Here is a 15,066-nt window from a genome sequence, read left to right on the forward strand (position 1 = left end):
GAACTACTTATATGCGCAGTTACAGAATAATCGGTGATTATCACTTCCCTAGTGTTACTTGTTAGTGATGCAGGATTTGGAGAGTCGTGTACTGAGCACCATTAAATTTCCATTGCTTTTCTACTATAGGTACGTGGATATAGCACTTTACTTACCTACGTCTGAGATGGAGGGCATTTTAGAGAGATTTAACTCATTTCATCCGAGGCTTTAATTCACGAGAGAGGTGGGGGGGTGATACCATTAGTTTTTTGGACACTACAATTATTATTAAGAATGACGTACTAATTTTTGACTGGTATAGTAAACCCACCTTTTCGAGAAGATTTTTGAATTATTGGTCTCAGCACCCGATCTCAAAGAAAGGCATAATTTTTAATTTGATTGACAGAGTGTTTTATCTTTCACATCCAGAGTTCCACAAAAGAAATCTAAATTTCATAATCAATATTTTATTAGAAAATGACTACCCGTTGGATTTTATTTTTGAGACTTTGAATAACAGAATAAAGAAATTAATAAAAAAAATCTAATTATACGAGTAAGGCCGCTAGTGATTCTGCCAAAAAAGAACATACTCGTATCTTTGTCTTTCATCAAATATTAAACAAAGATAAATTGATACTTGGAGCACACAGGTAGTGTATCCAAATGCAATCTTATTTTTTAAAACATAAAATTAGATAAAGTGTAAAATTAAAATTAAGAACAATCAACAATAAGTTGCAAATATCCCGTTACCAGTCGCAAAGGATTCCCAATTAGCTGTGAAGCTTTGCGATTGACAACGAGATGTTTGGAACTCATTGTAGAACGTTCTTTACATTATATTACAATATATTTTACATTAATAATAAGTGAGTGTAAACAGATAATGTGAACAGATTTTTTTTAATACTTTGTCTATCTGATGCTATTTTTCTCTACCTTAGGGTCTATGTATAATGAAAGAAATATTAGAAACAGGAGGAGGGGGCATAAATATAAAAATTTCAATCTATCAGAAATTGATAACACCTGAACATATGATTTCTAATATGACAGATTAAAATCATAATATTTATCTTTGTCCCTAGTATTTTTTATGCACAGGCCTTTAAAATATTCAGGAAATTTGTTCATTCTGTTTTACACGTATTTCTTCTTAATGTAAGATTATGTCATTAATATTATTTAATCTGAATTTTATAATGTTTATATTTTTATATCTTTTAAAGAATAAGATTACGGGAAAACACTACCCGAGTACCTTTAAGCGCGCGCGTGTGTGTGTGTGTGTGTGTGGAGGGGGGGGTGTACATGCATGCACATTTATATATACATAATAAATGTAAAATATATATACCTTGAGATGTCTCACAGGACGTATCCTGTAGAAAATTTTCCATTTGTCTTGAAATGAATATTTTGGAATAATAAATTAATATTTAGAATATGTAAAATTAATTTTACATTAATTAATCTTTAATTAATTTCATTATGGATTAACTTGTACTTTAACTAAGTTAAATTTTCAATAAAGTTAATTCTAACTTTATTCTGTTAAAAAAAATTATCCAATCTCTTGTACATTACTATAAATTTGTATACATACCTTCTCCTGATATTGAGGGCATATCATTAATGCTTGTAATTTCCAGAGACGAAGAATTTTGTTCGAAATATTTATTTTTTAAGCTTTTATCTAGAAAAATAAAGTTTATATCAGCATTATTAAACACAACAATAACATTACAATATTTGATATATATTTATTGAACTAATCAACTGAAAATAAATTTAACAAGACAACAATAAATTTACAAATATATAAAACATAATTATACAGAAATAACTACATATATGCGAATCACGGTTCTTCGGTTTTCGGCTGGAGATTTCGGCTTTTTGGGCAAATTTTTGACTTTTGAATTGTTGCAGCAAACAGAAAAAAACATCAGCTATTTTTACTCTCAATTTTTCTGAATTTATCTTATAAAAGATAAGTCAAAGATTCTTTCAAAAAACCGAAATCTTGTACTGAAAGCCAAAGAGGTTAGGGTAAGGTAGTAATCGTAATGCAAACACAAATAATTAAACATGATTTAATTTCCTTATATTAATATTTATACGTACCGTTTTGTAATTTCTGGTGAATGTCCCACGTATCAACAATATTGTATGTAGCACTTTTATACACATAGGTCCGTATTCAGAACGCGCTTTTATCGATAAAAGCGCATATTTATCTCTGAAATTCTATAATATACGTAACGTAAAGTATAGTATGTTAGCGCGCTAACATCATTGTAAGCGCGTTCTGAATACGGATCATACTGTCCTTCAAATAAACACGTGCTGTTTTCCATGGTGTTTTCTACACTGGAGGCAGCCATTTTGCTCAACATGTTTTGCTCGCGAGTCGCGACTCAGCGTACTTTTAGTTCGCTGGAAATCATGGCGACCGCTGAGTAAACATGTTGAGACGTTGGGTGCATTTAGGAACGTTCAGCAGACAATCATAAAACGGTTGTACAACTGTTGTGTTCTGCTGAACACACCCATTAGGCCTGTTCTTTTTGGCTGAACTTTTGCACCAGTTCATCTTTTTTCCTTTTCTATCCGGAAGGAAAGAAGAGGAAGAAAGGTGAACTGGTGCAAAAGTTCAGCCAAAAAGAACAGGCCTATTGGTTGCATTCAACAGAGAAAGCAGTTTTGCAACTGATGTAAAATTCTTCAATATGATTGGTCTTGCCCTTAGTTCCTCATTGGATCTAAATGTATAATCATATTCAAGAATTTTACAACAGTTGCAAAGCTTCTTTTTTGGCTGAATACAGCCAGTTTATCATATATTCAGTACTTATGAACAAATACTTATATTTGACTAGTTGTACTTGAACAGTTAATTTATTTTTGGTTTCTTAATAGTATTGAATACTTTTTATCTTTTGATATATGTATAAATCCAGTATGTAATATATCCATACCCAGATAACAAAATGTTTGCTTAATGCTGGTATAATGCATGTACGCTTCAATGGCATGCTACCACTATGATGTCCAGCTGACTCTGCATCTGGTTAGCACTGTGACGGCATATCATGTTCAACATGCTGTGCAAACACTGTGCAAGCATTTTGTATTTCAAAATGTTGTCATAATGCTAGTACGCAAATCTTTTTGAAAAGCGATTTTTGCTTATATATTTTAGGTTATGTTACAATTTTTAGGGTTAAGTTACAATTATTTTATTTGCAAATATAATGTATAACTTTGCTTTTACGGAAAAACGTAAATACATTTAATATTTTTCCACGAAAGCAAAGTATACACTGGTGTTTGCAAATAAAACAATCATAACCTATAATTAATATAAATAACCATTTAATAAAAATTGTTTTTACTCCAAATATGTTACGTTGCAGTATAAAGTACATTATTTATTAATGTACAACCTTACTTAAAATATCTATAGGATAAAGGGACTATCGAAATTGAAATACAACGGCAAAATATAGTCGAGGTGACGCAACACCCGAGACGAGAGGGAACACGTCCGATCCGCTCGAGTGATCTGACAATACTATCATACATCAAGGATGAGAGGTTAAGACATCTGCACATACGACACACGAATTAATGTACACAGTGTACTGACATAATGCTTGCTTGGCATTATCACTGCGTGCCATTTCAAAATATGTTTCAAATTGCACGCTATGATAGCGCCATGCAAGCATTATCTGCTTTATCGATACAAGATGACACAGGAATTGCATTTCAACTGCATGATATGCTAAGCACAGCATGCTGGCATGTAATGTTATCTGGGTGCATGATATACTAAGCACAGAGCATGCTGGCATGTGATGTTATCTGGGTGTACAAGAAATTAACAGGAACAAAACCATCAAAAACATTTTATCGGTAATATAGGCAGCTTCAGCATCTCGATTCGTTAGTGCAGGTGTCACAAACTCTCAGATTTCTCTTTCGCGGTCTGATGATATCATGTGCTCGAAAGATAAATTCTTTTTTTTTTTATTCGACGAGTAATATCATTTGCCGTGTGCGGGCGCCATATTCGTTCGCGGCATCGGCCACGTCCTAATTTCATGGCAGGAATATCGTGTTTAGAGCCTTGTTAATGCAGCCACAGCGATAATTTAGCATTTGAAATAGTGGATCGTGAATAATCAACGGCAACAAGATGGTACGTAAAAAAGAAAAACAACGCAAGACTATGTACACAAGAAAACCGAGTCAATGCGCAACATTACCAGAGTAACAATACGTCGTGTGTTGTCGCGTTGACATTTGTTCTCGGGACATGTCAAAATCCATTCCCTTCTCAGGATAATAAAAAATCCATCCGCATAGCGTAATTAGAAATATCTTATTTTTCTGTGTGAATTTCATGAGAAGAATAAATTCTCTAAATGCGAATCTTACAAACGTAACATGCATACGTTTAAAATGAAAACTACTGTAGAATGAAAAAATCTTGATGACAGCAAAAAATACAGTATGAAACTTAACGAATTGTAAATCAAAGATCTTCTGCTTAGCCTCTAAGATTAGACATCAAGCGGAAGCTGACGGCCAGATCAGACAGAGTGAAGAGTGTGGATCTCCACCCGACTGAACCATGGATGCTCTGCTCACTATACCAAGGCCACGTCAATATCTGGAACCATGAAACGCAGACCCTGGTGAAGACATTTGAGGTGTGCGACTTGCCGGTACGGACAGCAAAGTTCGTGCCGCGTAAGAACTGGGTTATCACTGGCTCTGATGACATGCAGATCAGAATATTTAATTATAACACCTTAGAACGCGTTCACTCGTTTGAGGCGCACAGCGATTATGTCAGATGTATAGCCGTGCATCCGACGCAGCCATTCATACTTACAAGCAGTGGTAAGTTAAAAGACTTTGTTAAATTTTTAATAAGATTAAGTAATTAAATAGTTTATGTCTACTTCTATTAATATAAATTAATTTTAATCTCAATTTAACTTATTCATCTTTTTCTAAATCTTATAACTAGAACCAAGATTAAAATTAAGTACTAAATTGGTACATATAGGCATTAAAATGATTTATTAAAGATATTCAAATTAATAGGTGAAGTACTCAGAACATTTCTCAACAAAATTTTTAATTTTGTAGTTATATTTTTTAGTATATATTCTGTTACAGTTAAATTTATATTAATTAGATCTTTATGAAATAGAGGGAAATAAAAATAATGAACTTCAAAACTTTTGGGTAATACTTTTTATTTTTATTTTCCAGAACAAGGTTTTAAAGAAAATTATATCTGAGATGTTATAGCCATCCCACCTACTGAAAAGCTAAATTTATTCATATATAATATATAATGTAGCAATGATTTTTCTTTGTAGATGATATGTGGATAAAATTGTGGAATTGGGAGAAGTCCTGGATCTGCCAACAAGTATTTGAGGGACACACTCACTATGTCATGCAGATTGTATTTAATCCAAAGGACAACAATACTTTTGCAAGTGCTTCCCTCGACAGAACTGTCAAAGTGTGGCAGCTTGGTTCATCCACAGCTAATTTTACCTTAGAAGGTCACGAGAAAGGTGTCAATTGTGTAGATTATTACCATGGTGGCGACAAACCGTACCTAATCTCAGGAGCTGATGACAGATACGTCAAGATATGGGATTATCAAAACAAGACCTGCGTACAGACTTTAGGAGGTCACACGCAAAATATTTCCGCGGTATGTTTCCATCCAGAATTGCCAATCTTTCTCACAGCCTCGGAGGATGGTACCGTTAGAATATGGCATGCAGGAATGTATAGATTGGAATCTTCTCTTAACTATGGCTTTGAGAGAGTATGGACCATAGCATGCATGCGAGGTTCGAACAATGTTGCCATCGGATACGATGAAGGTAGCGTTATGGTTAAAGTCGGCCGAGAAGAACCAGCTGTTTCGATGGATTCATTGGGTGGCAAGATTGTATGGGCACGTCATAGCGAAATCCAGCAAGTGAACTTAAAGGCGTTAGGTGAGGAGGCACAAGATGGAGAACGACTACCGTTAGCCGTCAAAGACATGGGTGCTTGCGAGATATATCCACAGACCATACAGCACAATCCAAATGGGCGATTCCTGGTGGTTTGTGGCGATGGAGAATACATTATATACACATCAATGGCGTTGAGAAACAAAGCATTTGGACAGGCGTCGGAATTCGTGTGGGCAGCAGATTCAAGCCAATATGCAGTAAGAGAGGGAAATACGACGGTAAAGGTCTTTAAAAACTTCAAGGAGAAGAAAAGCTTTAAGCCAGATTTTGGAGCGGATGGTACGATGTCTTTTACTTCTCTTCTTTATTCTTATTTTATTTATTCTTTATATGCATTTTTCTTGTTACTCCCGACTACTGCCAACCGAAGGTTGGCAAAAAGAGAGGGAGTATGCATTTCACCGAGATCAAAACTTCGTTTTATTTTATTTTTTATATGTATTTTTCTTTTTCTATTTTATTTTTTTCTTTGTCATTATTTTTTATTGTATATATGTTCTAGTTCTCTTGTTAGAGGACTAGCCTTAGAACATTAATAAATGCTTAATCTATCTGTCTCCATGTAGACTTCATATCATTGTCGCTTACAGGCATCTTTGGTGGATTTTTACTTGGCGTTTCGTCTGGGTCCGGCCTCTGTTTCTTTGATTGGGATACATTAAAGTTGATCCGTCGTATAGACATACAACCCACACACGTATATTGGGCCGAAAATGCCTCGCTGGTGGCGTTAGCCACGTCAGATCAATATTTTATTCTGAAATATCACGCGGACGTTGTCGCTAATGCCACGGAAAACTCTGAGGATATTGAAAATGCGTTCGAGGTATGTTTGCACACTTAATTGATTTAGTAAACTTTGAGTATTTTCTATTTCTAATTTTTATATATACTAACAGCGTCAATCGGATTAATTACTTTGTGGGCGGCGAAGTGGTCACTGTCTCCCATCTGGATAGACCAATGTACTTGCTGGGATACGTACCAAAAGACAACAGATTATACCTTTGCGATAAAGAACTGTCTGTAGTCTCGTATTCTTTGCTATTGTCAGTGCTGGAGTATCAGACTGCAGTCATGCGGAAAGATTTTGAAACTGCCAATAGAGTATTGCCGACTGTCCCAAAGGAACATCGAACGCGAGTAGCTCACTTTTTAGAAAAGCAGGTGTGTAATATAATATGATATTTGCAATTGTGTGTAAGTTTGGAATGCTATTATGGATAAATTTGTCTTGCAATCTATAAAATAGACATAAAGTGTAAACAAATTCTCAATTATTTGGGTGAATTTTCACCTAAAGAAATGTTAATATTTAAAAAATATGGGCCATTCCAGAATTAACAATGATTTACTGAGAATTATTTTCATTTTTATGATATTAGTATGTAATAGGAAGGGGAGAGAAGGAAAAGAAAAATAGAAATGGGGAAATAAAGAAATGGAGGAGATTCAGGAATTTAAATACTTGGATTTCACACTCACAACAGGAGAGGAGACTATAAAGAACATATAAAAGGAATAGGTAGGAAAGGAAAAATCGCTGCAAGTAAAGTCTAGGATTTAGGAGAAAGGATATATAAAATAATAACTTTTGGAGGCTGTTTAAATACCTGATATAAAGTGTAATATCATATGGGACAAAGATTTGGGTAAGAGAAGAAAGAATTTTATAGAAAAGGTGATGCTAGATTATGTGATGTGGTTCGGATTGCTATGTTCTATGATTATGAGGATATGAATAAATTAAGGGTAGGCTGAAAGATAAGAACGAGAAGATATGAGGAAAGAATAAAATCAGGAAATGTAGATAGCTTAGTGAGGTATATTATGAGGAAAAACAAAAATATGAATGACAAATATAGAAGCGAGATAGAAAAGTATTATAATAGAAATGGGTGAGGGATTGAGACAAGAGTAGTAGTTAAGCATGGGTCGGAGGATTTAATTGATAGAGACAGAGACATTCAAACACAATGGAAGGATAGCAAAATAAGAGATGGCTAAATATAACACGAAATATAAAAGGGATAGGTAATAAAAATAGAGGACCGATATATCTAAGGAAAGAAAATTTGGATAGATTGAGAAGAGGAGATGAAATGAGATCTTTAGTAAAATTAAGGTGTGAAAATTTCGAGGAGGCTCATAAATATTGGTTAGAAGAAAATGAAGATATATATTCTGTGGAAAAGGCAACAATATAGGACATTATGTGATAGAGTGCGAGGAATTGAAAAGTAGATTTGATGAGTTACGAGAAGTTAAGAGAAGAATTCTACACAGAGAAGTTAGATGAAATAAAAGGAAAGGTAATAAAAAAACTTTGGAAGGATGGAAAGAATTGACATAGAAGGAAAAAAAAGGGAGAGATATAGGGCTATTAGGAGAAAATTAGCTGCGAATAAAGCGAAGAAAGACACAAGTCAAAGGAAGAGGAAGTACGACAGTAGTAAGAAATAAGCAAATGGCTGTGATAAAAGATAAGGCTGTGAGTATATAAACTGTGTGTAAGGAATACTAGAGAGGAGGCAAATAGACAGACAAGTTAAAAAGGTAGAGGAGTTAATTAAGAAAAACGGAGTAAGCAGAATTTAGGAAAAAGGTTATTTAATTAGGCATATAAAAAAGAGCGCATGGATAGTATGAAAAGATGTATGAAGTTAAGATATCTTTCGTAAAGCAAGTCTCCTTGACTGTATATGCTAAAGCGAATAAAATTCTATTTTCATCTTTATCTTTATCTTACAGGGTTTCAAAGAACAAGCTTTGGCAGTGTCGACGGATCCCGAGCACAGATTCGAGCTAGCACTTGCGTTAGGAAACCTCGCAACTGCACACACTCTCGCCAAAGAAGCTAACAGCCAGCAGAAGTGGCGGCAATTGGCATCCCTCGCCACACAGAAAGGGAAACTCTGTTTGGCGCAAGAATGCCTGCATCAAGCGCAAGATTTCGGTGGCCTGTTGTTACTAGCTACCAGCACAGGAAATTCAGATATGATACAAAAGCTTGGCGCGGTGGCGGACGATACGGGAAAGAACAATATCTCCTTTCTATCGAACTTTATATTGGGCGATGTGGATAAATGTCTCGATATTTTAATTAAGACGGACAGAATTCCTGAGGCTGCGTTCTTTGCCAGGACATATGCGCCCAGTAAAATCTCCGCCATTATCAAATTGTGGAAGGAGAAACTATCAGCGGTGAGCGAGAAAGCCGGACAAAGTTTGGCGGATCCTGAACAGTACGAGAATCTTTTCCCCGGATACAGAGAAGCCCTGAAGGTGGAAAAGTTCTTACGAGAAGAAAGCAAGAAAAAAATTCCAGCTTCTGCATTTCCTACCGTTACGGTACGTTCATATTATTTATAAATAGCGATAAGAATCAAATATTAAAATCTTAGTTATCGAAATGTATTGTAGTAAATATCGAGATACGCAATTAGTTGCGCGTTAAGCCGATTGATCGAAAAACAATAAACTGTGATCGCATTAATGCGACGCAAATCATCACGCTGAGACCAATCTATTACTCGTCTCAATCTCGAGCGACAAGTATAATAATAACAACAAAAGCACTATGAAGGAGTTGAACAATATTTTTATAGATACTCGTAATCGCGTGATAAAATCGAGTCACGCTCGTTACTATGCTCGTGATAATAAAAATTTTACATTCCCGCATCTTTGTTACCGCGTCGTTATAGCTCGGAAGAACTATATAAAATCGATCTTGCGCTTGCTAATAAATCTCATTTTACCGACAAAGGATCTGTCATGTTATTATAAAACAAACATAATTAATAATACATAAAATATTTTAAAGAATATGTATTTTTACATACATATTGTTGGATGCGTTACAAAGAAATCGTATGATTAAATAAATTGTATTAATTTTAAAGCCTAATACCGAGCGAAAGCCGTTGGAGGAGATGTTGACCGCCGAGCAATCGGGCGCATTTCAATACAAGGACAGCGTGAACAGTACCTCCAAGATCGAGGAGAAGCCAACTGAAGCGATGATCGACAGATTGCAAGATCTTTCAATATCAGCAATAAAGGACAGCCTTTTCCTAAATAAAGCAACCTCATCTACCGTGAAGCCAGAAGTACCTGAGAAAGCAACGACGAAGCCCACGAGTAGTTCCAGGCCTCTCACAGTGGATGACGACGATCTAGACATCGATTTGGAAATCGACGATAATATCGATACCACAGTGAGTGTTGCATATTCAGGGTTGCCACAGACCTGGAAAACCGGGAAAAATCAGGAAAATTGAAATTGGTCATGGAAACCGAGAAAAGTCAGGGGAAAATGTAAAAAAGACTGAAATTTCGCAATTTGTTCACAGTTCCCTGAAACTGCTTCTATTTTTCAAATAATTATTATAATTTTTAAAATATTATATCTGACGTTTATAGTCAAATACGTTTAAAACTTGTGCACTTTAAACAATATTTTAATAAAATAATTAAAATTTATATTTTATTCAGTATTTTTATTTAATCCCTCTTTTTCGTCATAACTGTATTCTTTTTTTCCAAAACTAATTTATTTTTTGCTGTGTCGTGAATTTACACCCAAAATTGTACTATGCTACTAAGTTTTTTAAATAATATTTTTAATAATATAGACTTTTTAATAATATAGACTAGTTTTCCTACAATCCGTGAGTCTAAATGTTAAAATTTACATATTTTATATTACTCATGGAAAATTTTCTATTTTTATCTGGAAAACCTAGAAAAATCAGAGAGTTTTAAAATTCATTTTCTGTGGCAACCCTGAATTATTACATATTTGTAATATTTATAAATATAAAACTATTTTATACATATGCACTTATAAACGTACAGTAATTTTAACTCTAGACAATTTTCGTTACTTTTTATTCGCTTTGTTTTCAAGAATATGCATTCTGTAATTAGGAACATTTTACAACTTTACAATTTTAAGTATCTTACAATTTAGAATGATCGATTTACTTCTATTAAGGTAACAATCTGTATACAAATCTTGTAACATAAACATCAAGCTTCGTAATCCTAAGATCGTTGAAGATAAGTCGAAAGCAAAGAAGGCGCGAACAAATAAGAGTTGGAGGGCGTACAATTAGGCGACGGTTTAATGCTCTTAAATATGGACGTAACTTTAGACGGGTATAGTATTACCAAAACACGGCAAGAAAGGGGCTGCATGACGCACATATACCATACATGTATAAATCTCATGCACGTTCAGAATACACCGAAATGCACGTCCTATTTACATAACTCCTATGTGTATATTATATATCATGGGGCAAATACACGTGTAACGCGATTAATGCGTCGCTAAAAAAAGAATAAATCGCGGCGATAAAAGTCCAAGTAACAGTAATATAAAAAAATAGCGAGAGACAGCTTACTACACGACAATCTATTTAGATGATCTTGTGATATTAACGACGCTGTAAAATTAATGGAGATATTTTTTTTTAATTAACTAGCTCTCTCAAGAAGAATTTATGTATTTAAATTTATGCAAGCCTCATTTATATCAGCATGCATTTATACACGTATGCATATATGTACAACGCGAAAATCGGCGATAGATCATTAAGCCTCCGTTCCCGGTGTAACTGATACGAACGCGGGAGAACAGTGGTACACACTCTCTCCTTCTCTTTTTCTCTGCGAGCTTTTGCGAAAGACCTCGAGGGCTTGTTTGCTGCGAGGCAGTCACGCCGCATTTTGTTTACAGACTTGTTGCCATAACACTCGACTCCGGAGTCGAACCGTACCCCTCCTACTATAAGGTTCCGACCATTACTACGTTTTGTCACGCTCTGCCTCCCTTTTTTTTTCATTCACTCGCGATGGTGCATTTAGGAATACCTGCGTTTCGATATTTCTCGCTTTTACGATTTCAAGAGAGGGGAAAAAAAAGATTGTGAAAAAAAATATTCAAATTATTTTCTAATTATTTTATTATTTTATAAACGTGATGCTTGTCCCTTATTTAAGCGTTATTGTTGAGAAAGATTTGTAAAATAACAAATATTTCCTTAAATTGATGCTAATTTGTAATTTCTGATGTATTTTCAGTTTAGTTGCATTCAAGTTCAACAAACCGAATCGGCGTGCAGTTTATAAAACTAAAATATATTTGCTTTGTATACGAACATTATCAAGTATCAAAATTCGCTTTGAATTAGGAAAAATAGGAATCTTTTTCTTATTTGATTTGTACTTATCGATTTAAATTTCTTATAATTGAAATATTTTCTATTCTAGGGTGTCAATCTCGATGATGATCTTCTCGAAGAAGAAGATTAACAGTTGAAACAGGAGATGAATGACGTACATCCATCGTTCTTCCTGCTTTAGTCATTCCCACAAGAAAAGAAGAGAATCGACGCAAATAATGAGAGGATAATGATGAGAATCGTTTAGAATCGAGTATTAACATTATAAAATTTATCCCTGTGCGCAAGTGTGTTTATATCGCTGCGTAAATTAACGAAGATAATGCAGCGCGTATTTGCCGGTTGCTATCGGTCATTAAAAGTTAAATATATTGTTAATATAATGGGAAGTATAATATGTGCTCCTATATCGTACTCATCTCCATTTTATTGTGAATGTTTCCATTTCCTCTTGTTCCTGAACTAACACTAAGAACATTCCGTCTTTAATTTATCAAAACGAGCAATATACACAATATGTCTCTGAAAATAAGCGGATAAAGAGAAAAGGTGACGCTCATTTCAAAAATTAAAAATTAATCTTTATTAGTAAGGATTATTTGACATTAATAAGTCTCAGTTTCAAGATGTTTTCTCCAAATTAAAATTTGAAGACACAAATAAATAATATTATTTTTTTACATTATTTTCTTTTATTATATGATATTATTTTTAATTTGAAGGGGACTTTGATAAAGTTTTAATTTGGAATGTAAATTGATAAGGTAAAAAATCCGATATATTTTGAGATATCACAAATATGTCGGACGATGAACTCGTTCGTTCGTGCGAAAGGGTCGACCCTAAATTTGGCGAGGAACAAGCGCTAGACATTTTCAACTTTGAAGTGACCGAGTCCGATATATCAGCTGCGCGTATTTGTCACGTTGCATTTCCCTCCGGATTTTCGGACCAGCCGGGAGTGCGTGCGTAAAAGCCGGAGTCAAATCGATACACTCGTACGTGTCACAAGGTGCCGGGGGGAAAAACAAAGAGGCGCAGTTAGCACGAGCCGTACGTGCCCGGCCGTGCACTCACGAAAGAGGGAACTGGCGTGCGTGTTGAGGCAAAATACATTCATTATTAAAACCAACAGGAAAAGGAGGTACGAAGAGAGTTAAGCTTATCTGAATAATCGAGGAAATAGATCGCTACTATTTTTTCATAGAGACAATAAAACACGATTATTATCGAATAATGAAAATTACGAATAAAATAACTTTTTTATTTAATCATACAACATATCATCCTACATCGAAAATGCGCGTTTTTAGTCACTTAACATTTCGTATAGACCCACATATCTGTTGATTTGAGTACCGTAACATCCAAGTGTGTAAAATACAAAACCAATGTAGCGTAATTATAATGTAATTATTTTAAAATATTGATAATGATATTAAAATATTAACGTTATAATTAATTAAATATTGATGTCGCTTAATGTAACATCTAACAAAAACGTACGTGTATTATTATTCCGATACTATTACAGAAATACAATACTAGCCAATTTATTACTGAAAGACAGTAATTAATTACTTATTTGGAGTACCAAAAACATTAAACAACAGTGCTTTTAATATTAAAAATAAATAATTAGTTGTGCTATTATTATATTAAATACTTATTTTAATTATTTTAGTTTACTCTTTCAATATTAAATTGGTCAATATTAGATTTCTGTAAGGATTATTAAGAGCGAAACTCGTTCTTACGGGACGCAAATTCAACGTTCGACGCCTGTGACATTTATTTTATAATAATGTGCATTGATCGAACGATAATTCTCCCTTTCCAGCCGACGCGGAGTGCATCGACCGTCAGGCGCAGAGGTGCGTTTTTACACATTGAAACATACTCGTTGCAGATCCTCGACAGAACGACGCTGAAGCCGGCGTTCTCCAATTCGAGTCTCACTTGCTCGACCGATCGCAAAAACGCACGAGTAAGCTCTCTGGGTTTGCTGCGTGCATGCGCGTTCGATGCAACTCGGGTTTCTGACTCGGGTTTTCTGACCGATAAAACAACAATGAGAGAAAAGGTTGCAGCCCCTGTATTCTGTAACTCGTTATGCAGTTGTTATGTGTTCATGACGACATTTGAGCAGATATTTTCATAGTAAAAAAGCTGCGCGACTGACGTTATGCGAACACATAACGACTGCATAACGAGTTACAGAATTCCACTGCATAGTAGAAGTATGTCGTAAATTATCGCATTTTGATGTCACATCGACATCGTGCGGATCATTGCGAATGACCCTCATTCGGTGTTTCGTGAGACAATAATAATCTTTATTACACTGCACAAAAATATGAATTAATAACTTGTATATGAGAATAGACCAAATTAATCAAATAATATGAACACCTGCACTGAGAAAAAAATGCTATTAATTCAATTAAAGTCTATATTATGGGCTGTCACTAACATAAGTAATTAATTCATGTATATTTTTATTGACATAAAGGCCTTGATTATTCAAATAATAATTTATGCCTTTAATTGAATCAACAGAATTTTTTTCTCAGTGCGCAATTAAAGACAAATGGTAGGCCATCTTTTTATTAATAAAAAAAGTTGATAATATATTTCTCAAGTGTTTACATTATTTTGTTTATCTCCTGTAGCTACAGACGTGAAAAATTGAAAAAAATTGCTCCTGGCTGATGATTATTTTCGCTTATATCGTATAAACTGGAATAAATCTGATTACGGATTTTCGATGCGTACTCATGTCTTCATCTCATAACATGTACTATTGTACATATACATATAATCAG

General features: G+C 34.4%; 1 protein-coding gene and 1 long non-coding RNA gene across 2 annotated transcripts; one reads left to right on the forward strand and one right to left on the reverse strand.

The window, feature by feature from the left end:
- Positions 1 to 202: 202 nt before the first annotated feature.
- LOC108762320 (uncharacterized) lies at positions 203 to 1,391 on the reverse strand. The gene is made up of 3 exons (XR_001940162.1): positions 1,346 to 1,391; positions 314 to 431; positions 203 to 258 (listed from the first exon to the last, which is right to left on the reverse strand). It is a non-coding gene; the product is annotated as an uncharacterized LOC108762320 (long non-coding RNA).
- Positions 1,392 to 4,083: 2,692 nt separating this feature from the next.
- beta'COP (coatomer subunit beta') lies at positions 4,084 to 12,789 on the forward strand. Its single transcript, XM_018509264.1, is given in 8 exon segments — positions 4,084 to 4,195; positions 4,551 to 4,902; positions 5,391 to 6,329; positions 6,641 to 6,879; positions 6,882 to 7,217; positions 8,802 to 9,401; positions 9,956 to 10,270; positions 12,330 to 12,789. Coding segments are annotated over 8 exon segments (2,826 nt in total). The 5' UTR covers positions 4,084 to 4,192; the 3' UTR covers positions 12,372 to 12,789.
- The last annotated feature ends 2,277 nt before the right edge of the window (positions 12,790 to 15,066 follow it).

The sequence above is a fragment of the Trachymyrmex cornetzi genome, unplaced genomic scaffold (assembly GCF_001594075.2).
Source record: "Trachymyrmex cornetzi isolate Tcor2-1 unplaced genomic scaffold, Tcor1.1 scaffold294, whole genome shotgun sequence".
NCBI lineage: Eukaryota > Metazoa > Arthropoda > Insecta > Hymenoptera > Formicidae > Trachymyrmex > Trachymyrmex cornetzi.